The 24,536-nt window shown below is 45.8% G+C and overlaps 1 protein-coding gene and 1 long non-coding RNA gene across 3 annotated transcripts; one reads left to right on the top strand and one right to left on the bottom strand.

The window, feature by feature from the left end:
- Nucleotides 1-439: 439 nt before the first annotated feature.
- Nucleotides 440-7,200, bottom strand: LOC135383698 (uncharacterized). The gene is made up of 2 exons (XR_010420009.1): nt 6,958-7,200; nt 440-889 (listed from the first exon to the last, which is right to left on the bottom strand). It is a non-coding gene; the product is annotated as an uncharacterized LOC135383698 (long non-coding RNA).
- Nucleotides 7,201-11,447: 4,247 nt separating this feature from the next.
- Nucleotides 11,448-24,141, top strand: LOC135385548 (mitochondrial coenzyme A transporter SLC25A42-like). 2 transcript variants are annotated; one of them, XM_064614916.1, is made up of 8 exons: nt 11,448-11,790; nt 14,468-14,634; nt 15,351-15,458; nt 18,715-18,823; nt 18,895-19,084; nt 19,725-19,841; nt 19,909-20,060; nt 23,319-24,141. In XM_064614916.1, the coding sequence occupies exons 2-8, from the start codon at nt 14,512-14,514 to the stop codon at nt 23,642-23,644; spliced, it is 1,125 nt and encodes a 374-aa protein (XP_064470986.1). In that variant the 5' UTR covers nt 11,448-11,790; nt 14,468-14,511; the 3' UTR covers nt 23,645-24,141. The 2 variants fall into 2 exon arrangements, with proteins under 2 accessions (XP_064470986.1, XP_064470987.1); XM_064614917.1 differs by lacking the exon at nt 15,351-15,458 and having other exon boundaries at nt 11,453-11,790.
- Nucleotides 24,142-24,536: the final 395 nt, after the last annotated feature.

Raw genomic sequence — 24,536 nt, forward strand, 5'->3', positions numbered from 1 at the left:
TGTCTCATCTTGTGAGAGCAGAAACCATAGTCTAAATATAGATAATATATATAAGCATATCTATTCGCATAAGCGCTTGGCTCTTTCTCTACAAAATCCTAGCCTCTACAGTTTGCCTTTCGCTTTGTTGTACCTTTGAAAGTTGTACCTTCGCAGCATGGACTTTTTACTATTGATTCGATGGTGTAGGCATCGCATTTCACGTTACCACGATCATTGATGTCTTCTCGGTAAAACGTATTATTGATATGGCCAGCAGCAGTTTGTAACGCTTATATAAGTCTATAGAAGGATATGTAAACCGACGTCATGTGGAAATGTGCAGGCTCATCTCCGAATTCAGAAAAAAAAAGAAAAACAAGAAAACAAGCACATTCTTCTCATTTGGAGTGATGCATCTGTTGAACTCGATGGAAATCAGTGTTCTGAGGCTGGAACACCGAAGACACAAAACCTCTCTTCATTCAGTGATGCATCTTGCTTAGCTACAGCGCTATCAAAAAATATTATTGAAAAAATCGCACAGATCGCACAGGCCGTAAGCACTGGACTGCTCTCAGCAATAAAAAGCCGCTTTTCTGGGCGCGAAGCTGGCATGGCGTGAAATCTGTCACTGCCTTCTTGTGCTTCGGACTGTGTGGCGGCCCGTGTGTGATGCGCTGTTCTGTGACAACTGTTTCTGTGTGACTTCATTGGAAACCGGCAAACATCCACAATACCCGCATTCAGTCATTTCAGTACCATTTCTTGTTGTTCCACAGAGCAGCCATTGCTTAGTCCCGGAGCCATTGCCAAAAGTTGTACAGCGTGCACAGAAGCACGCACTGACCACAAGACGTTTCGCTCCACACAGAAACTCTAGTTCATTTCTGTCTACGTCGTCTCGCACCTGAAAAGTACAGAATAGCTAATTAAGGCAATTCGAGAGATATTCTGCATGGCGAGCTCTGCATCATTAGACCGTCCTCAAGTAACTGGGCCTCAATGTAGCACGTGGTACTGTGGAGCTAGGAACGAGTGACCTACCAACAAGAGAGACTGAACTTAATGGAACAACAAGCAGGTGCACTGCGCCAAGAGTGGAAGGTCATCTACAGCGCGCATCACAGCTGCACTGCACACATGCCCTGGCTGTATGGCTGTATGCCTGGCTGGCTGTATGCCCTGGATGTATGGCTTGGTGAAGCGAGCCAGTGTACACGACGAGGCGGGAGAAAGTCGGTGTGGGACGTAAGGGGGGTGATGCAGCTAACAGAGGGGAGATTGATGTACCGGTCGAGGTATTTATTTAGTTACTTTATTTATTTACAATGAAAAACTACAGATCGAAGAAGAAAATGAATGATAGGAAAGAAAGAGAAGAAGGAAGTAGTAACACATCGCCCATCTCCCGTCTCACGCAAGGTATCTGAATGGAAAGGGGGGGGGGGGAAATAAATAAGAAATAAGAACAAAAAATAAATAAAATGCCGGTCGAGGTAGGCGAGTTTTAGCCGGTCGACGTGCACTGTGTCTTGGCGGCTGGCGAGATCAAGGATCTGTGTGTATGTCCCTTCTTCTCCCTCGCCTCGGGGCTTCGCTATCATGGATACTTATCACCAGCTCGGTTGCTACATAAACATAGTGGCAATGACGATGAGGCCGGAACTTTCCTTCATCTAAGAATTTACGACCGACATCCAGCACATTGGCGAAGTCAACATCCCCGTAGCCGATGTCAGCCGCGTACATTCCGCCGCCACTGGCCATGAAGGTTGCTGACTCGATCCCTTTGTTGTGCCTGACCTTGGTCATCGTCATCGCGGCGCGCTACGCAAGCTTGTACGAGGGGTGTTCAAGTCAAACCAGGACTTTTCGCAAAATTAAAGTGAACTTATAGGCGAGAAATTAGTTTTATTTTTCAACGTAATCTCCAGCTGGCACAAATGCATTTGTCCCAGCGTTTCACGAGGGCTTGGATGCCAGCAGCGTAGAAATCCTTACCGGCGCGTAGCTGCACTGATCGGACCGCATTCTTCACCTCGTCGTCGCAGCTGAAGTGGCGGCCCTCAAGGAACGCCTTTAGTGGCCCGAAGAGATGGAAATCGCTGGGGGCGAGGTCTGGACTGTAAGGGGGATGTGGCAGCTACTCCCAGCCAAGTTCCTGTAAGGTGCGTGTCGTGAGATGCGCGGTATGCGGATGTGCATTGTCCTGTAGGAAGAGGACTCCTTTGGTGATGAGGCCCGGCCGCTTTTGCTTCAGCACCTTATGCACATCCCTGAGAACCTGGCAGTAATATGCACTATTGATGGTGGTACCACTGGGCAGAAAATCAACAGGGACAACGCCAGCTTTGTCCCAGAAAACCGTGGCCATGACCTTACCCGCAGACGGGGTGCTCCGGAATTTCTTTGGAGCTGGCGAGCCCGGTTGCTTCCACTGTTTTGATGCGCGTTTAAACTCATGAGAGAAATGGTGCACCCACGTTTCATCGCACGTGATGATCCGATCAAGGAACGGCTGTCCTTCAGTGTCGAAACGGTACCTTAGCTCTGCCGGTCAAAGACGGAGAGCTGCCTCGGGACCCGACGGGCACTAACTTTCCGAAACTGGAGGTATTCCTGAATGATAGTGTTCAACGTTCCCACAGAAAGGTCTGTCTTTCGAGCCAGTTCGAGACATGTTATCCGTCGGTCCTTGAGGATCAGGCGCTCCACAGGTTGGATGTTCTCCGGAACTCTGACACTGGGCTCTGAGCCGCCCCGGCCGGGATCGTTCTGCACTGATGTACGGCCATCTCGGAACCGTTTGCACCACTCAAACGCTTTGCTGCGGCTAGGTGTATCGTGGCCATACTGAGCCTGTGAAGTCATCTGTGCATTTCAGATGACTTTACGCCTTTATTCACGAGAAACTTCATGACAATTCGCTGTTCGATGTGCGCGCTCACCTCGTTGTCGGCCATCTTGTCCAGCGCGTGTCTTCTATTTTGCACAAACTTTGGACCACCACGGGGTGAACGCGGAGGCCTGTCGCGTGTGAAAATGACGAGAAAGAAGTAGCGCGAACCATTTGTACACTCAGGAGAAAGAAAGTCCCGGTTTGACTTTAACACCCCTCGTATGTTTCGTTACAAAATCTGCTCGGCTAGGATCAGCAGTTGGCCCATCAGCTCTGGCCAAATAAACACGTTTCCTTGGAGCTCCGGTCTCTTTTGTGAGCCACATTTTTGGTGACCCGAACGTCGCGGCATAACATGCAGCGCCCCCCACCCTTTCCTGCTTCACCAGGCAATCCGGCGCCCCCGTCTCTGTGTAGCACTGTGTTTGACTCCCATCCTTCAGGACCCGCAACGCCGCCGTCTGGTTCCTTCAAGTGGAATGCCAGTTTGCACTCACCAACATCACCTCCCAACTGGCCAAGTTCCGGCATGTCGTCAGCGTCCTGCCGCAAGAGATTGCCGTGCAACTCATCGATCTCCTCTCCGCTCCACCGCAAGTCAGTCCCTACGACAGCCCGAAGGCAGCTAAGTTGGAGCACACCACCACTTCCGAGCGCAAGCGTCTGCAGCGACTCCTCACTGCTGAGGAGCTAGGCGACCGCCGTCCCAGCCAGCTCCTACGGCACATGCAGAACCTCCTAGACGAGCGCGCTCTCACCCTCGGCGCGGCCCTTCTCAAGGAGCTCTTTCTTCAAAGGCTTCCGCCTAACGTACAGATGATCTTGGCCTCTGCCGCCACCCTGCCGTTGCAAGAACTGACCGGCCATGCAGACAAGATAATGGAAATCTATCCACAGCCACTCTGCGCTATTCCACCGTCTGCGCCTGCACTCACGCCATCTCCCTCACCGTACCCTCACCCTTTGTCTCGCCCGCCTGAGACCTCTGGTCAAGACTCGATCAAGCAACTCCGCGCTGATTTCAACCGCCTGTCTGCCATGGTCGCTTCGGCGGCAGCACCGCAGAGCCCCCGGCCCGGGCATTGCACCTGGCGACGCCCCCAGTCCCGATCCTCTGGACGACGGCGTTCCCCAAGCCCCACTGACCCTTGCTGGTACCATGAGTGTTTCGGGTCTGCGGCCGCCGATGCACACGCCCTTGTACGTGGTCAGGAAACCTCAGCGGAGACCGTTAGCGGCTGGCGCAGTCTCCAGCTCATGCAGCAGCCGCCTCTTTATCCGCGGCGTCTTTTGTCACGTGGATACCGCCTCCCGCACTCGTTTCCTGATCGGCATCGGCATCGTCATCAATGTTGATAGGCGTATTCGGCCTAACCTCCACAGAGTTCCTCGGTCACAATGTCACTCCGGACGGGATCATCCCCTCCCCCCCCCCCTCACCGCCGGCGAGCAAGATAAGCCATCACTAACTTTCCGCGGCCACATTCCTTACGGCAACCCAGCCGTTCCCTCGGCCTCATTAATTTCTATTGCCGCTTTATTCCCCATTGCGACACCACCTTGCGCCCTCTGGATGCACTCCTCTCTGTGTCAGTGTCTTGATCAACTGCTCGCGAGCTGCCTTGGGAACCCGACGCCGACTCGGCTTTCCTCGAGATCAAAGCCGATCTCGCCGCTGCCACTTTCTTGCCCTGACAGCGCTTATGGTGGACGCCACCGGTATTTCCGTCGGCGCCGTCCTCCAGCAGAAGATCAGCGACTCCTGGTGTCCCATTGGTTTCTTCTCTAGCCGGCCCATAAGAAGTATGACAGTTTCGGCCGAGAGCTCGTGTCGGCATGCCTTGCTGTACGTCACTTTCGTCATTTCCACGAGGGTTGAGCCTTCACCATCCCGAGTGACCACAAGCCCCTCCTCCATGTTTTTCGGTCTGCCAGCAGCCGCTACTCCCGTCGCGAAATCCGGCACCTGTCTTTCCTCGCCGAGATGTGCACCGACATCTAGCACGTCAAAGGCACATAAAACGGTCCGGCCGACGCTCTAAGTCGCGTCGCGTCCTTATCAGCCGTTACCAACTCTGTGTCCCACTCTGCAATTGCTTCTGCTCAGGTCGCTGATGAAGAGCTCGCAAAACTGCGCCACAGTCCCACTACCTCACTCAAGCTCGAAGCTGATGCAGTGCCGAATTCTTCCGTCACCCTCTGTTGCGACACTTCCACCTCCCAGCCATGGCCTCGCAGTCCTTGCAGTCCTATGTTATAACTTGTGTCCCTATATGCTTGAAAAACAATAAAATGAAAATGAAAAATGAAATGAAGTTTTGCTCACAATTCGTAATCACGGCTCCTCCAGTCTCACGTGGTCTTCCGAAGCCCTCACCGTGTTCAACAAGATTCGTGAAGACGTTGCCCCCGTCGCTCTCCTCATCCACCCTCGGCACGATGCCTCTACTGGCATCATGGTGGACGCGTCGCGGTCGGTGCTGTGCTCCAGCAACGCGTCTCTTCTGCTTTGCAACCGCTAGCCTTCTTCTCTCGCAAGCTGAAGCTGGCAGAAACACGCCATAGCACTTTTGGACGTGAGCCCCTTGCCATTTTCTTCTCAGTGAAGCATTTTCGATATTTCCTGGAGTGACGAACATTCATCGTCTACACACACAATAAGCCCTCGACGTATGCATTCTCTTTTTCCGGAGCAGGATATACCCCCGCGTTATACGCCAACTTTCCTTCGTCTCGGAATTTACGGCCGACATCCAGCGCTCTAGCTGAGTCAATAACCCCGTAGCCGACGCTGTCAGTCGCGTATATTCCGTTAAAACCGCACCGGACCTACGCCCCTTCACCGTCCTCTCCCTTGACTTTCTTGCAACCACCCGGTCTTCGAACGCCGAACTGGCCAAGCTCCGCGCAAGTTCTGCGATCAGCCTGCACGATGTCGTGTTGCCTGTGGTTGCCATTCGTGGTTTGGGACACTTCCTAATCAACACCCCGCTATTTGTTCATTTCGTACTTCGTAGCTCACTGTATCACCACTCCCACGATTTATCCCATTCAGGCACACGCTACTCAACGACACATTGGCACACATTATGTATGACTTGGAATGAATTCAGACATACGGTGATGGGTTCGAGCTCAAAGTCCAGTGCCATACCCGTTTGGCACCTTCGCTATTTCTGCCGTCCTGCGATAGTTTCGACTACCTCCACGTCGATATACGAGTATAGTTGGCATTCTACCCTACAGTCGAGGCTACACCATATCCTCACCATTATTGGCCGATACATTCATTGGCCCGAAGTAGTTCCGGTCCCTGACGCAGCAGCTTCAACATTCTCCTCGATACTTGTTACCGCATGGATTTCCCATTTCGACACTCCGTCCGGATTGCAATTCGGATGTGCCCTGTTTGCTGCCCTAATCAGCTCTCCCGGAACGAAACGTATCAGGACAACCGCATACCATCCTACCTCAAACGGGCTCGTCGAACGCTTACGTCATCAACTCAAGGTAGCGTTCCGAGCCTCGCCCCAGATTCTATGCCCCGAAGTCCTCCCAGTTGCACTACTCGCTGCCAAGCTCGTCCATGCCATAACCCTCCGCCTCCCCAGCAAACTCTTGTCGTCCTCAGCTCACGACGTCCCATCCACAGTAGCTGATTACGCCTTTCCCCTACGTCAAGTCATGGATAACCTTAGGCGAGACCCCGCTCATCCATCGATCTACCACAAACCTGCACCCTGGCCTCGAAACCTGTTTTCGACCGTTTCACAGGTTTTCAACCGCTGCGGTACTGTGGGAAGACCTCTTCAGACGCCGTATTCCGGACCATTCCCTGTAATTCGTCGAACACCCCAGCCCACTTCACCGTCAATATCAACAGCCTGTCCGACACCGTGTCCATCGAGCGTTTGAAACACGCCTTCCTGGACTCCCGCACACTCGATCCTCGTAATCCACTGTGTCCAGCACTCCGACGCACCTAACTTCCCCCTTCCGACTCAACTTCACCATCGTCCGTCCTATGACTAAACCATTTCCCTTCCATCTAGAATACCCAAAGCACTACCTCTTACCTCTCTTGGTGTTGCTACTTCGTCACTTCGCTTTCGGGGCTTGTGGCAGCAGCATCGCCTGCACTGCTATAGTCAGATGCGCGAAACGAATAACCTGACAGTCGGTTCTTTCGATCCCGGGCTGCCACAACTAGCAATTACCTCAGCGGTCTAGCTGGTCTGTGACACGCTCTTATGAAACTGCGAGTAGACACTCGTTCTAGCTCTGTCAGCATTGCCTAAGCGGTTCTTTAGAGTACGTCATGCGCGTGCACACTACGCCAGTAATTTTGCTTCGGTGAAATCATCAATCTTACGACATTTAAAGAAAATATGTAGAAAATTGTGTTCTGAGCGGAGATTAACACAGGTTCTATTTTTCGACAGAGCCCGCGGATAAAAAAAATACATGATAGGGCCCGGGTCGTGTTGACCATACAAGGACATGCCCGATAGGAGCTGCCGAAGGCCCTTCTAGCTTACATAGCGTCCTACGAATAAATCGCACCTCCATGAATATCACAGACCCTAGCGATTAATTGACATTCTGGTCATGGACAATTGTTTTATTAGCATCTAAAGATTATTGTGCAAGAAAAGGATGTTTTCCACGGACGACCTCCTTGTACTCCTGGGTTGTGTCTGCTTCTTCTTTCTTCGACTATACAACCATAGCAGTTAAGCTGAAGATTGTCGCTGAACATCATCGCCGTCTGCCGTACCGGAGGGCTCCTTACGTATTGAGACTAGCACGTCCATTATATGTGGTGAGGTCGTGATTTTGTCTCATCTTGAACGTCGCGATTGGTTTGTGTGGTTCGCGTGTCCTTCGCTGGTACGCCACCCTACTTTTGAGCTGTCGGGCCTCACGCATGTCGTCTGAAATAAGTGAAGCGTTGGCGATGCTTCCGTTTCGACGTCGGCTGTAGCCTCTTCGAACGATGTTGGAAGCTTAATCAAGGTCAGAATCGTTTCTTCGTTGACTGCGTCCATAATGGGACTCCCGCGTTTGCTCAACAATGGTTTCGATATCGTTATACTGCGTTCGCCGACTCGAGCATAGCCAATCGCAAGTTCCATCCTGACCCTATTGTGTGAGAAAGCTGGATGTGGAGACTCGATTGCTTGAAGAACATCACATGCTTTACATATGTGCATGCGAGCCGTAGGCAAAAAGCCAATGAATGCCAGGGCCAGGGTTTGAACCGCCTGGAGTCAACCCCTGGCGCTCGCACTCATTGGTGTTTCCGTGAATTACTTGTTGCTTAAGATCCTGTGATGGTCTTTTCCGTGATCGGTGCACTCACTTGAACGGATATTGAATCAGGCTTGGACGAATATAAGAGGCAGAGCCTTCCCAAGGCGAGCTTCCGCCTGGGGCAGGATAAATGTGAAGCGCCCGCACCCCGTCCCCGCCCCCACCAGAAGTTCTGTAAACAAGAAGAGAAAAACAAAGATGAAAAAAGGTGCCCGTCCACCCCCGGGCACGAAAAATCCCCCCTGGTGAAGGCGCCCCAGGTCTCCCCCCCCCCCCCCCCCATCAGAACGACTCTAGTCAGAGGGCAATGTCTAACAAATGAGCCGCGCAGATTAACCCCCTAAATGGGCTGAGAGCGTTGACAGCATTGGCGGCCTATTACGAACACAGCTTTGGAAACTACTTCCATACCTCCATCATGTTGTCTTCGCTTTTCCGTTCCTCTGTAAAGATGTTTGATCTCACCTTTTATCATCATCCATCCTTGACTTATGTAGAGCTCTGTTAACGTTATATTCGCGAGCTTTCGGTAATCATCCGTACACCATGTCCATTGTTGCAGCACATAAGAGCCGGTTTGAAGATCGCTTTCGATTTCTGGTGTCACATTGGTGCGTAGTGCAGAAGCCAAGCTTTGCACGCGTGCCTCAACAGTGTTCGTGGGCTGGACAGTCGATAGCTGCGTCTTGCAGTAGCGTATCAATGAGCGCTTCACGTCAGTCAAAAAAGACAGTTCTTGCATCATATGGCGCCTTATGTCCTTTACGCACATGCGTGCGCAGGCGTCAGAACCTCGGTCTTTTGCACTCGAGGGGATACTATGGGCTGTAACACTTCAAAATATGAGCTAATGCTGGTGGTACAGAATGACGCTCGATACTTGTAACGTCTGAAATGCTATAGGCCACTTCCTGCTGTAGCTGAGCAACGCTGTGCATGCGATGCACTGCACAAATCCCATATTGAGGATAGGGACCTCCGTTTCACAACCAAATGAAAGGTCCCATACATTCTACTTTTGTCATTGCATAACTTTCTGAAAAATTCCCTTTGCTGCGTGTCACGCCGCGCACGAAGTAGGGTAAGGTGGGGCAAGATGAGACAGAAATTTGCAACTGAATATTTTATTTTTATTTTTCGTGAATTTGTAAGAAACTACTCATAGACACATTCTCAGAAGTCTAGAGCTTCTGATCCGTAAATCAGAACGGACGTAACCCGTTCTAAAATAAACACAGAACAAGAAATTAACAAATGCAGATTGTCTCATTTTGCCCCAACCCTCGGGCAAGACAGGACAGCGCGTGGCGCAAGATGAGACACGCCGTGGTAATAAACTATACAAATTACGGTAGTTTTTGCAATTTAAGCACCCCACACAGCCCCCTTGAGCCCACCGCCTACATGGTGTGCGGTTTGCGGTACCCGGTGCTATTTCCACAGTCCTTTGCAAATAAGGCACCGCTAGTCTGAAGTGTCGCTGGTCGCTCGCTTTTGAGTGCGCTTCTGCTTTGCTGGAAGTGTCCTAGGACACAGCAAAATTTGCTAGGCAAATAATCTTAGGCAATATGCAAAAAAGGAATCTCTGAGGAAGCATAAGACCACCTAATAGTTGAGTGATCAGTTTCTAAATTGCTTTCAATTTAAATTGCATTAAGTTGTCGCGTCTTGTCCCGTGGATACTACCGGATGCATTAATTTTTCAGTTAAACACCGGACAACCAAGAGTGCCCATATTTTGCATATATCTAGATGAATGAATAAGGGAGTAAGAATGTGGACTTATATTGACAGAATAAAGCTGCGACACGTTACGCTGCTGTACAACTGACAAGAAAAAGGACTACTGAAAATCCCGCCCTTTTTTGCGGGTCTTTACACTCCAGGCAGAAGTAACCGATCTTTTTCTCTTCAACGGAAATACCAAACCGGACAATTCTCACGTGCAATAAAGCGGACATGCAGAGCCACCTATGAGTACAGTTTCAATCGCATGAGGCAACGCGTCTCTGAGACAGGCGGTGTCGAGCAAAAAATGTCGTATCTTGCCCCGTGTCTCATCTTTCGCCACCTTACACTAAACGCCGGTGCCATAGTGGTGGGGAACAGAGCCACCATATTGCGGTATGCCACGCTGCAGAGCTGGACCGAAAGCGGACAACCTTTACGAGGTCCGAGTGGATTTAGCTAAATTTTGTTGTTCTAATTTATTATGAGGAGGCTTTTGGAAGTAAGCTTGTCATGTCATAAACTTCGTTGGGGGTCGTGTGAAGCAGCGCTTCTTGCAACAACAGCGGAACGATTTTCTTGGCGCTTTTCATGATATCGTAGGGTGCAAAGCTTTGAGCAAATGAAGGCAGCCATATGCCAGTTTTGGCCAGTGTCAGTCGTTAATGTTGAGTACAGCCGCACTACATGGGCGCGAGTAGACCAGCTCCCAGGGTCGCGCCCTCAGCGGGACGTTACCGTGGTAAACAATTCTGTCTTGCCAAGGGAAAATGAAAAAAGAAAAGGTCGCAAGCGCGCGTGTTCCTGCAACATTGTGAAGTCTATTCATGCATGTGCTTGCAGCGAACGAGAGATGCATTCTGAATACTTATTCATGTTGCGTTTCCCATGCTGTCGCGTAGCTATTATAAAATATTCAGGGCATGCAAGAGTCGACAGACAAAAAGGAAAGAAAAAATAATAATAATTACCGATTCCATCTCAGTGGTGTAGCCAGAAGGGGTTTGCATGAGTTCAACCCCCCACGAAACCGTGCGGTTTATAGTGCACGTATTTTCGAGAACAAAATCCTGGGTGAAATCCTCTCCCCCATGTAAGTTCCCTTGCGAAATATCGTATGGACGCTACAGTATACACTCGGTGGTGGTGGAATTGCTTGCCGTCCTCAGCCACGCTCAGGCGGGCAACATCACGACTATCGCAAGAGGGGGGCCGTGCGCGATCGTAAGCTGTATCATTGCATAACCGTACGTAATAACAATTCCCAAATTCCAGACCCATCACCTGAGGATCGCTTTCGTTTCCGTTTCGGTTTCCGCCAGTGAAAGAACGTAGTCTGTCTGCGTTTCTGTTTCCGTTGCCGTAACCAGCTTTATATTCGAAAAGAAAAAACGAAACCGTTTTGTTTCTGTTCACAGCCCACAAACACGGCGGAGCAAAAAGCGTTTGCGAAAAAGCAAAAAAACATTTGCGGCGGCTACAAGGTGGCGGTGAAAGCGCACAATGCCGTAACACTACCGTTATTCCACTCCACCGCAAAGTCCATAGCAATATCGTACCGTAGAAGAAGAAGCATCCAACATTCCCTTGGTTTCAGGTGTGCTGATGTCTACTAGGTCGTTTACTAAATAACGAATTAGTTATTATGTGTCACATACGTAATACCGTTGCTTCGCAATAGTTTGAGTACTGTATTCGTGCGCAAGATCGGGGCAAGAAATACGCACACGTCTGAACGCTGTGCTTTTCTGAGTTCTACGGGTTTCTCAGCAGGGAAATTCGCTTCATTTGGCATTGGTGGTGGAAACTGTAGAGTCCAGAACTACAGGAACGAAGTTCTATTTTACGGAGCTGCGGTCTGTTTCCAGGTAAGTAGACCTTGGCATTGTGTCCTTGAAGTTGTTGTTACAAGAGCTCATAGGAGAAATATTGTGAAATACATTCGCCGTATATAAAGTACGGCGTGCTCACATTTAGCGTCCAAAACCAGACATGCTGACATGACTGTAAGACGTCAGTGTTGTTTGGCCTGTTTTGCAAAAAAAGAAAAAAATATATAATCTCGCGTACTATTGGGGATACCCTTCAGCGCACTTGTTCATTCATCCGCAGGTGCGGCTCTCCTTTTGTGAAGGATGTGGGGCTTCACGCTTGTAAAGATCATAAATGTAGGGATGCTGAGTGCTGTTCGGACAATAATTATACTGAAAGAAGGTTGAATAGAGATATTCTTTCAAATTCAATTTCGCTGTGGATTTTGCTACATTTTCAGGAAATTACTTCTGCGTAAGAAAATAAGAAAACATTTGCCTGAGTATGGGACTGACGCTCTATTTAACCACAACTTCAAGAAAAAAGGAAGCAGTTCGCTAACGCCCCATCAAAAATCAGAGCTGATGAGGGCCACCTTTCCTCCCGCCCTTTTTTGCTTTGTTGTAACAAATATATACCCCCCACCCCGATGAGAGCCGTTAAGCGTAGCTTATTTAGCACAAGGAGGACTGCGTTGCTCACTGACGTAAACCCATACAACATATGCCGTTGTGTACCATTCCAGCTACTTCTAATGTGATGCTTTTGGACGTCCAACATACATATTTCCTTCTGTCATGTTCAGAAAACTTCCTTGTGTGTCACGGACATATGTGTGACCTTGTTCACATACTTTTCAGAAAACGTCCACTTCACGCAGCTTCACTCACACGCTTCCGAGCTAATGCACGAGGCTTTCCCAAAGTTGCCCTTGAGAGCCCACACTGTTACCCTCACAACTCACCTTGAACTGTCCTTCTCATGGGCCTTCAAGTCATGACTTCACCACTCCTCAAAGCCCCATTACCCATCCCTTCACATGCCTTCACTACCCCGCATGTCCTCATGGCTCTTCACCCGATCGATAAATTACAGTAATCTTATAATGAAGTTAATAAAGTTCTCCCTGTTACCTACCAGATGGGTATGTGCTTTGTAAGTAAAGTTGTCCTGTTGATCATGTTACTATTATAACAAAAAGAAGAATGGAGTGTACAAATTATTGTTTTGAGCTCAATTAGTATGTTCCGGACATCCGGAACCCCCCTGAATCCACCCTTGGTGTCACTAGCACCAGAATGGTGCATGATGGTAAAGTTAATGTTCTGTCTGGTACAAGCAGTACCTTGTACTTTGAAAAACCAACTGCAAGACCTTTTTGAAGTGCTCTACCCTCTGGCAGTATCAGTGGTACCAAGGTCATGAACAAATTTATAATGGGACAGTCACGCTGGTGTACACGTAAAAAGAGTATTTCCTTGAGTTCAAGGCTGCTCAAAGAAATAACAGCTTTTTCAAGGAAGGCATGTTGACTTTTGTCCCCAAAGAGTGAAAAGGGATTTCCTTGAGTTCAAGGCTGCTCAAAGAAATAACAGCTTTTTCAAGGAAGGCATGTTGACTTTTGTCCCCAAAGAGTGAAAAGGGATTTCCTTGAGTTCAAGGCTGCTCAAAGAAATAACAGCGTTTTCAAGGAAGGCATGTTGACTTTTGTCCCCAAAGAGTGAAAAGGGATTTCCTTGAGTTCAAGGCTGCTCAAAGAAATAACAGCTTTTTCAAGGAAGGCATATTGACCTTCATCCCCAAATAGTGAAAAGGTATTTCCTTGAGTTCAAGGCTGCTCAAAGAAATAACAGCTTTTTCAAGGAAGGCATGTTGACTTTTGTCCCCAAAGAGTGAAAAGGGATTTCCTTGAGTTCAAGGCTGCTCAAAGAAATAACAGCGTTTTCAAGGAAGGCATATTGACCTTCATCCCCAAATAGTGAAAAGGGATTTCCTTGAGTTCAAGGCTGCTAAAAGAAATAACAGCTTTTTCAAGGAAGGCATATTGACCTTCATCCCCAAATAGTGAAAAGGGATTTCCTTGAGTTCAAGGCTGCTCAAAGAAATAACAGCTTTTTCAAGGAAGGCATGTTGACTTTTGTCCCCAAAGAGTGAAAAGGGATTTCCTTGAGTTCAAGGCTGCTCAAAGAAATAACAGCGTTTTCAAGGAAGGCATGTTGACTTTTGTCCCCAAAGAGTGAAAAGGGATTTCCTTGAGTTCAAGGCTGCTCAAAAAAATTACAGCTTTGTCAAAGAAGGCATATTGACCTTCATCCCCAAATAGTGAAAAGGTATTTCCTTGAGTTCAAGGCTGCTCAAGGAAATGACAGTTTTTTTAAAGAAGGCATGTTGACTTTCATCCCCGAATAGTGAGAACGTATTTCGTCACTCACTGTCAAACTCTCAATCAATTGCAACCCGACATCAAGAAATTGGGAACATTTGACAATCTCTTAAGTTGTCTTCCTACTACTTTTATATGCTGTGCATGCAGTTATGTTATAATTTGTGATGGGCACACCTTTTCTTGTATAAGTCTTGATTTTAACGCTGCCCATTTTCTTCGAGTGATATCACTGCCTTTGAAGGTATTTTCATTGCAAATTCATTACTGCAGATGCTTGACTGTACCACACTTGATAATGTGTATGAGTTCACCTTGTGAATATAACTATAAAAATGTTTCTGTATTAGGTGACAGCCTGCTCTGAGACAAAACGTCCAAACGCAATGCGGGAATGCACATGAAACCTTCCTCAGTCTTAGGTCATGATAATTCTCAAGCCTTCCTTGATGTTGACCTTAAGCAGAGTGAAGAAACACCGTTCCTGCATGGGCTACCACATGAACATGACCCAAAGGTGAATATTTGTCTTCTAGCCTGACATTTATGGATATTTATTTGTCTGATGGTCGCATTAGTTAGTCTTGCACTGTCTCTTATTCCGGTTGAGATTGCGGTCGTCTGAAATATTTAAGAGGGCTATTTTCGCCGTTATGTTGAATATTTTTCTATCTTTTGGGAAGCACTGTGCTTCTAGTTTGTTACAGGCCATGTGTGGCATATTCAAGAGGTAACAGTCATCATCACATGCACAATATTTGTAGTGAGCTAATATTTTATAATGGTACACTTCCTAAATAGCAAAGAGGGAAATTTCACATCCAAGAGCACCAGCCCGAATATTACTTCTAACAATTTCTATACATTAATGGTATAGTATCAGCACTTTTCACCTCATAGGTTATCTGATGAGGCCCTGTAAACCTAAGTCAGTTGCTCCGACCAAATGGTTACTTACTACATGATAGTACGGATGCCACTTATGTGGTTTATCTCCAGATTTCTTCTCTCTCTTCGTTTTGTGTCATATTGGGTGGATGATAAACGAACCTATAATCTAGAACGTCTATCAGTATGTGATAGCATCACAAAGTACAATAAGGTGGTCTGGGCTTGACACTGTGCTGTCTCATTATAAGAAGGGGCATAATGTTTTCCCCCTCTCATTATAGCCATTTTAACCTTAGTAGATATTTAAGGGCGTCTGCCCATCATTTCTTGCTTTCGTGATAGGGGCGTCTCATTTCCTTTAACAAGAGGGAGCTATACTCCTGGTGGATAGACAGTGGTGCACATAGGAGTACAGAGTACAAGCGTTTGATGGCTGGCACACCTGAAGTGGTAAAATGTGCATGCTTTGAGCATGTGATGGTACATCATAGCTTTCAAAGCGAAATTGGTGTCATGTTGAAAACTAACGTAGTCATTTCCCTTGCAGTAACTGGCATGTGCATGTCCCACATAAGATTGCTCACAGTACATACACAACATAATGCAGTGACTCGTTACATTGTATAAAGCTGTCGCGTGAATGGTCTTCTGGGAAGGGCAAGATGTGATTGTTGTTGCACCATTCTCCAGTTCCTCTGTTATATGTACTATGCCAGTTGGGCATGCTAGTTTCCCTTGTGTTTCATAGCATCCTGTTCTTTTCTTTCACCATTTGGCATAGAAACAAAAGCTCTGATGTCACTGTTAAAATGTCTTGAACACTAGCAGTACCTTGTTTGCAACCTGACTTTTGATTAAAATTCTGAGGCAGCAGAGCAACAGAGACATGACAAGGCCTCTTACATGAGAAGGCAGGATGTCCTTGGTTTTATTTAGTTTCTGCGTAGCTGTCCTGTTAGGTAACTATTACCATGCTGGGTGGGAAACAAAGTGTGTTATACAGGGCCAGCGTCTGTGTGTTCACCCGAGAGTACTCAAGCGGTGGATGTTAAAAGCGTCAGAGCTTTCTGCTGCCATGTAAGCAGGAGTGCTCAATGCTGCATCTTTTTGTGTATTGCTGTCCGTGGGGAATATTCCGTAGCAGACGACAAGGCCAATGGTGTCGTCTGCTATGCTATGCACACAGTACACCCAGTACTCCCAAAATTCCAGCATTATGCGGATCCTCAACGTAAGATGTGGCAGAACCTTTGCCGTGTGAGCAGTTTTTGCTTTTTCTTCCACTAGAATAATCTGTGGTGGCACCACTTGTGTGAATACATGATATATGGTATGTAGCTTGTGCCTATACCTAAGTGGGTGTGTGAATTCTAACTCGAATCATGGCACTATGTGGATGTCTCTGGGGTACAATGTTAGTGGAGTTTTCTAACCTAATGAAATCTAATCTAATCCAATTTTTAATATCCGGCGCTTTATAAGGCACAGCACTGTATTGTGTACTGGCCAAATTAGTCCAGGTGCCATGGGGCCGCATGATTTAATCCATGTTTAATCCATCAACCCCTAGACTACTTCATTTGTTGTCAGAAATATTCTGAGAAGCAGGGTGTGATTCACTTTTCATTTTCCTGTTATTACTGACACAGATACTCACCTACCATTATGAGCCAATCTATAAATGAAATTAATTTAATTTAACTTCATTTATGCTAGTAGCTTAAGCATTTTAGTTGTGACATGCTCTTAGTAACGTGATTATTGTAATAGATGATAGACAGTAACGAAGGCATTTAAGGGGTGCCATTGGCAGGTTAAATGTGTTTTATCCTATGCAGGCCACCGTCATTAAAATCCAGCAGATACTCAAGGAAATCCAAGGGAATCTATTAATTAATGTCCAACATATTGAAAAGAAAGCAATGAAATCCAAATGCAACCAACAAATGTTTTGAAATTGAATTGAGCATACAAGTCTTGAACAATCCACTAAAATGCAACGAATATCCAAGAAACTCAAAAGTATCCTGACAAATGCAGCAAATGCTGAATGGAATCGTGAAAAGCCTGTAAAGCTCCCATAAAGGTAAGAAAAAGAAGAAAAACTGCTAAAACAAAACCAGTGTGCAAGGAAGTTAAGAAGGCAACAAAGTCATAAAGGAACTGTAAATTATCCATAAAATATTCAGTGTGTTATAATCTCCTCAAATATTTTGGGCAGCTACAGATTTATTTGGTGTTACAGTTGGACAAACGTGGTTGGCAGCTGGCAGAATTGAGCTAGCACTTGGATTTTGGCTCTTGGTTGCAACTCTTGGTTTCAAGACATATTGAAATTAAAATGACTTTCAATGAGGGCTGTCTCCCATTCTGCTGTCTCACTTTAGTCGGAAAGCCCCAAATAAATTCAAATAATAAGCCCATAACATAAATAAATATGATAAATAAAGAAATAAACAAATTATTATTATTATTATTACAGTCAAACTCCTTTACAACGAAACTCAGGGGACAGCAAAAAAAAAATTGCAGTAAAGGTATTTTCATTAAAAAGGATGTCTATTATTGGACCTATAGGCTTCAGCGGGAACGCAAAAAAAAATTGCTGTAATGGTATGTTCGTTAAAAAGGTGTTCGCTATAAAGGAGTTTGACTGTATTATTATTATTTGAATATACTATGTACCCTTTTGAGACCCCGTTGGGACTATACTACAGGACCCTTTTGGGACCCAGGTAGGAGTGGACGGCAAGATATACAGCGAATGAAGACAGCGACTAAACCTAGAGAGGCAGATGTCCATGAACCCCTTCCACAACTCACTTTATATTAGCTGCTGAAGAAATAATGTAGGGAAGCTTGTTCCATTCTCGTATAGTACGCTTGAAAACAGTTTACTCTTGAGTGGAATTCTTTAAACATAAAAGAGTGAAAGCTTTGTGTCGGACCTGGTAGCAAGGGCTCTGTGTGTGAATGAAGGTTGATCCTATACATCCCCCTAGATAATTGATAAGAGAACTTAAGTCTGTCAACTTGAAAAGCACGTTGAAATGTATCAAGGTTACCTTAACATAAACAAACAAATAACCTTAAAACCTGCTGCAAATGCTTGTGGAGGGAAGCTGAATGTGCAGGAGGCGTTTTGCCTGCACCAACGAGTAACGTCTCATGCTCAGCTTTCGCGAACCTTTCCAGACAAGTAGACAAACGCAAAACATATTCTGCTATACATAACGAAACTGCAAATATACAGTAAGCAATATGACTATCAAAGGGTAACGAAATATTCATCAGAATGCTCTATAAACAACTTTCCAGAATCCATCGGGCATGAACGTTGTCTGTGAAGCCTTACCCCTTTTGGCACGCAGTTGTAACTTTTGCCCACCCTTCGAAGGATTAATTCCAAGTTTCCTCCGCGCTCCTTTGAGGTGTGCAGCCAGGGCCGACGAGAGGCGGGGGGGTCAGCCAGGGATGGAGCCTCAGGGCTGGGCTCTTTTCAAGGGGCCCACCCGACCACAAAGCTGGATGGTTGCTAGCACCAGGAAACGTGACGAGGAGACCTGAGCAGGACTCATCCCTGAGGTCCATAACCTCTCTCTCCGGCCCTGTGTGCTGCTAAGGGAAAGGCCACATGATGACCTTGTGGCTGCTCAGTGGAAGCTTCGGTGGCACAACTAAACACACTCTTCTGTTTCTGTTTCAGCTGTCAAATCGTGACAAAGTAATAACATCCCTGGCTGCTGGAGCTCTTGCTGGTGCTCTTGCAAAGACTACGATAGCACCCCTAGATCGAACCAAAATCAATTTTCAAAGTAAGCTACTAGCTGTGATGTGCTGTTTCATTCTTTAAGTCCCACTTTGTTTTTTTTTTCCATATCTACAGTTCACAATCAACAGTTTTCATTTGTGAAAGCTGTTAAGTTCCTTGCTGACAGCTACAAACACCATGGTATCTTCAGCTGGTGGAGAGGGAATTCAGCAACCATGGCGAGGGTTGTGCCTTTTGCAGCATTCCAGTATGCAGCTCATGAACAGTGGAAGATTATATTAATGGTTGACACAAATGAACGAAGGTACGCTCTTAAGGATTACTTTAATGGAAGGCAAATGCAAATGGAAGAAATAAAATGCATGGGAGAATGGTACATTCAACATGGCCGCTTCTCTTGTGTTATGCTGTTACAGACAAAAAAAAAGCAAGATGGGAAAAAATGCACATTTCGAGAAGCGCCCTGTATATATGGTGCGTACAGCAGATAACTTGCAGTGACTAATATGGTCAGGGTTATTTCTTGTTTTGCCGTTGTATGCTTCATACCACTTTTTTTCTTTTTTTCTAATTTTTCAGAGCCTCTGTGGAATGTAGAAGTGATAAAAATGTATTTCCATCTACGAATAATCTATGTATGTTTCTTGTTGTGCTTTGTGAGGTTCATGCTAGTATTTGGCATATTGGATCAATATCATGTATTGGATCGAGTGTTGTCTGTTGGGCGCTGCTGTAAAAATGGGTGCACAGATGCAAACAACTTACCTGTAGGCAATAGACCAAGGAGTCATGAGCTCTAAATATGGGTCTTTCAAATAAATCACTGGCCACTGAGTGGTCAAGCAGGGCTGAAGTATGCATGTTTCGGTAGCACATTTTCATTTATTTTGGGGTACTATCACGTGTCACACTGCAAAGAACTTGTGTTTTCTGTTTTTACCTAGGAGGCACAACTATGGCAAGACATTTCTTGCTGGTTCTCTCGCTGGTTGCACGGCGTCCGCTTTGACGTACCCATTGGACCTGGCACGAGCCAGGATGGCTGTTTCACCTGCTGAAAGGTAAGATCGTACATGGACTAGCCTTTTTGAAGTCTGGAGAGGACCATGTTGGTATACATATTTCCAGGTATCGCAACCTTGCGCATGTCTTTGTAAAAATCTGGAAAGAGGAGGGGCCGTTGAAGTTATACAGGGGATTCACTCCAACAATGCTCGGTGTTATCCCTTATGCTGGTGCTAGCTTCTTCACCTATGAAACCCTGAAAAGACTCAGAGCAGGTAAGTTCTTTTACTCAGCATTGCAACCAGCTAGCGTTCAACAAACTCACATAATTAGTGCGGCGCAGCATGATCCAGGTATCTTTGCGCCAGAAAATTCCAAACCAAACTCAAACTCAGCATTGCAAACTGCAATATCTGTTCTATATTGCGGGTGCACATAGAACTGAATGCCTTGTATTGTTTAGTGCTTTTCTCGTGTTGATACTTTTTCTTACACTTGTGCTCACTGGAGAACAAATTTACACGCAAGTTTATTTTCTTTGCATTATTTTGTGTTGAAACTATGACACTGTATGCAGTGAGACTTTTTGTGTTACTTGTACAGGGTTGCACCTTAAGAGCTTCTTGCATCAAATTGCACACTATACAGAAGATCAGCCCCCTAGAGACAGGAACTCCACTTGCTAGCATGTGGTCTCTGCCCATATTCAAACCTTTAGGGAGGGAAAGTCACTGAGTGGGCTATGAAGACTAAACGTAAGGGGGTAGGCACTATTGCAGTGCTTTGGTAATTTTGTGTGTAGTCTGAAGAGCAGCGGAAAGGACAGAAGATAATGGAGAAGACACTGAAAAGAAATTTAAAGGAAAACAGAAAGCAAATTTTTGTGGTCCATACAACAAATACAATGGTCAATACTGTAAAAGTGGAATTTTTGCAAAGTTTGCAATCGTCACTTCCTTTTTGGAAATTTAAAGACACACAAAATATTGTTAACAATGACAAGAAAGTATAGAAGAACTAAAATTTGAAGAAAAAAATGAATTAGTTGCACTAAGTTGAGCTGACCCTCCGACGTCAGCCACATAGAACATGCATTACAAAATATTCCTGAAACGCCCTGCATAGCGAATTCACCATTCCAGTTTGTCACAACTAGTTACATAGGTACAGTTGAACCTCCATGTAACGAACATCGATTTAAGGAAATCATATATTTAACATATTATTTCTGTTGCAAATACATTTCCCATTAGATACCAATACATTTCTGCACTCGATTTAACAAAGTGTTTTTGTTAGACACTTCCTGTGTGCGAGAGAGAGGCGAGAGAGAGGGGATGAGTCCCACACACAGGAGGATATTAGTAACGTCACCGTGACAATGTGGACTGATTTGCTATTGGTGTTGTCACATGAAACGGCGTAATTACCGAATTGGGCATTCATCACTTTTGCCACATATTGGTAACATTTTTATTTCATTTCAATTGACAGAAAGTGAATTTCTTGAATTGAACTCTGAACTTTCCCAAGGCTACCTAACATTTTCTTTTCGGAAATGGGTTCCCTGTGGTCATTTTACTCAGTATGGCACAAAATCCCACTCGTAATGCAATGGCAGTTGCTGAAATAAATTCGCCGAAAATCCATGGAAGTGAGCCCTTGGCTCCGCCTCTTTTTTGACAGCTGTAGTTTGAGCGCAAAGCTGCAAAGAAAAGAGGTTACATTGACACACCACACGAGGGGGGAAAGGGTTACAAGCCTTACTCACGGAACAAACATGTCTGGTGACCTCATTTTTGATAAGATAGCTTTTTTTTCTCGCACTCACCGCACGTGTTTGTGCCGTGGGTAAGGCTTGTAACCCTTTCCCCCCTCGTGTGGCGTGTCAGTGTACCCTCCTTTCATCGCAGCTTTGCGCTCACACTACAGCCACGAAAAAAGAGGCGTAGCCAAGGGCTCATTTCCACGGATTTTCGGCGAATTCATTTCGGCAATTGCCATTGCACTACGAGTGGGATTATGTGCTACACTGAGTAAAATGATCATGGAGAACCTATTTCTGCAAAGAAAATGTTAGGTTGCCTTGAGAAATTTCGGAGTTCAATTGAAGTAATTAACTTTCCGCCAATTTAAATGAAATAAAAATGTTACCAATATGTGGCAAAAGTTATTGTCAGAAAAAATCCCTTGACCGCATGTCTCTCCGGGGCCTACGTTTTTTTACTGTGAATATCTATCATGACTGGTATACAGGGTTTTTCACCTAAGGTGATAAAAAATAAGTGGCGACGTACTCGCCGGATGATTGTCGGACTTTTTGCATTTACCTTCTGGAAACTTTTGCCATCATTGAGGAAGGCTTTGGACAATTTTTAATTGTGGTAAATTTATTTTTTCTAATTGAACTATAAAAATTCCCCAGCGAACCTCACTTTTTTTACAGAAATATGATGTCCTCCACGGATAACCGCAGACCCAACAAAAACTATGCACAGTATCGCAACAGAAATAGTCTAAAAAAATTAGTAAAAATTGCGCTTTAGCCCCGCCTGCTTGATTTTCGCAGAGAAGCGTAGCGAAATCTGAGTCTAGACGAGGAAGTGTCCCCGCCTTCATTTGTCTTTGCTTCTTTGTGATAAGACGGTTGTTTTGTTTTCTTTGTGATAAGTCAGTTGCCACCAGCATCAAGGTCAACGCGGCGCAAAGAAAGGTAAATCAGGAGGCGAGAACACTTCCTCCTCTCCACACAAATACCGTGCGCTTTTCTTTGCGACAATAAAGCAGGCGGGGCTAAAGCCGAATTTTTACTATTTTTTTTAGACTATTTCTGCTGCGATACTCTGCATAGCTTCGGTTGGGTGTGTGGTTATCCGTGGAAGACTTAATATTTCTGTAAAAAAAGTGAGGTTCGCCTGGCAATTTTCAAAGTTCAATTGAAAAAAAATAAATTTTCCACATTTAAAAATCATCCAAAGCCTTCCTCAGTGGTGGCAAAAGTTTCCAGAAAGTAATTGCCGAAAGTCCGACAATACTCCGGCGAGTACGTAGCCAGTTAGAATTTTTTATCACCTTAGGTGAAACACTCTGTATAATAAATATATCAGAAGAGGCATCAGAATGGGAACTGCTCATTCGCTCCCCGGTTACATTCATTTTTCAAATATGTTTTCCAGTGGTGCTCTGTGATGAGTGCAGTCTAAAATGCTAAGCTTTTGTCAGTTGATCAGGAACTTGTGATTATCAATGTCGTAGCCATGGCTGAAAAGAAAAGTGATGTTCCTATCCACAACTTACTGAGGGCCTGTGCTCGCCACGTTGGAAATTACGCTTTGTTTGCATTACAGTCAAAATTATGTTTGTACTGATGGAAAATTTTGCTGCATTCAATAATAAGCGTGCGTTCCATGCTAGACCAGTTATCATCATTACTAGGCACACTTTGACTGCCAGTGTACGAACAGCATTGAAGCCTCTGTGCACAAATGTGGACACCTGCTAACAACTTCCGCTCTCAAATGCTTTTTCTCAAGAGAAAACTGGTTCGAGTGAACTACATCCCATGGAACGCCTTGTTTTCGGAGCCCTTGGGGGCCTCTTTGGCCAGTCCTCATCATACCCTTTGGACATTGTGCGAAGACGGATGCAAACAGCTCCTCTCACTGGCAACATCTATAAATCTGTGTGGGGCACTCTTGTTCTGGTGTACCGCACAGAAGGGCTTATTGGGGGCTTGTACAAAGGACTGAGCATGAACTGGATTAAAGGGCCCATCGCTGTTGGAACAAGTTTCATGACATTCGACATCGCACAACAGACATTTCGCAAGTGCCTCTTGCTTATGTCACACAGTACTTGAACAGATCTTCATAGGTTATAGGAACGTGTAGGACTCAATATACAAAGAATTGTGCTGTTCCAAAAGAATCTGTGCGAAATGAGTTGGAGAACGTGTGCACTGCCGAGATTCCTAGCTTCGACGCATAAATGTTCGTATTTCTAGTCTCACCAGCAATGCCGAAAGTTGCAGTTGCTTGCAGTGGAGCGGTGTACTGGCAGCCAAACAGCTGACCGGTCAGCTGCGGAGCCATCCGCGCACTACACAAGCTGGGCACACGTGTGCAACGGCCTTCTGTGTTTCATGTGATATACGTAGGAACCAAGCTATTGGTGTTGACACCGGTGTGATCCCCGAGAAGTTGTGTCATAGGCTTTCAATGCAGTATGGCATGGAGTTGCTTTTTAGTGCATTACGCTCCGTCCTAGTGTACAATGTAAGTGGCTAGCCAGTGACTCTGCCAAGTAGTTTTTCTATTCACTGTTATGCGGAACAGAAATAAAGTATGCCAATCTGTTTCCTACGTGTCTGGCTTAACTCTTTTTGCAACCCTCCATAATCCATTCCTGCCTGTAGCCACAAGAAAACATTAGACGATCTCTATGTAAGATGACACCACTTCTTTCATTAAATATTATTAGGAACATAGGTGAGACTGAGATATAAAATATCTGCAGACAGTGATAGATCAACAGCAAAATTTACCGTGAAGCTTGGCAAACATTCAGAAATAAACAGAAAAGCCCAGAGCACCAAATGTTGCAGTGTTGTTTTTTGGTTTAGTGTGCAATGCCTAGAGTTTTTCTTTTTGTCCCTTTTTCTGTATGAAGCTGCAGCAAAACATTCTCCTTATACCAAATATCTATATCTATAGTACTGCAGTGTTCTGAGAGACTAGTGAAGACACTGGATT

This window comes from Ornithodoros turicata, chromosome 2, assembly GCF_037126465.1.
Source record: "Ornithodoros turicata isolate Travis chromosome 2, ASM3712646v1, whole genome shotgun sequence".
NCBI lineage: Eukaryota > Metazoa > Arthropoda > Arachnida > Ixodida > Argasidae > Ornithodoros > Ornithodoros turicata.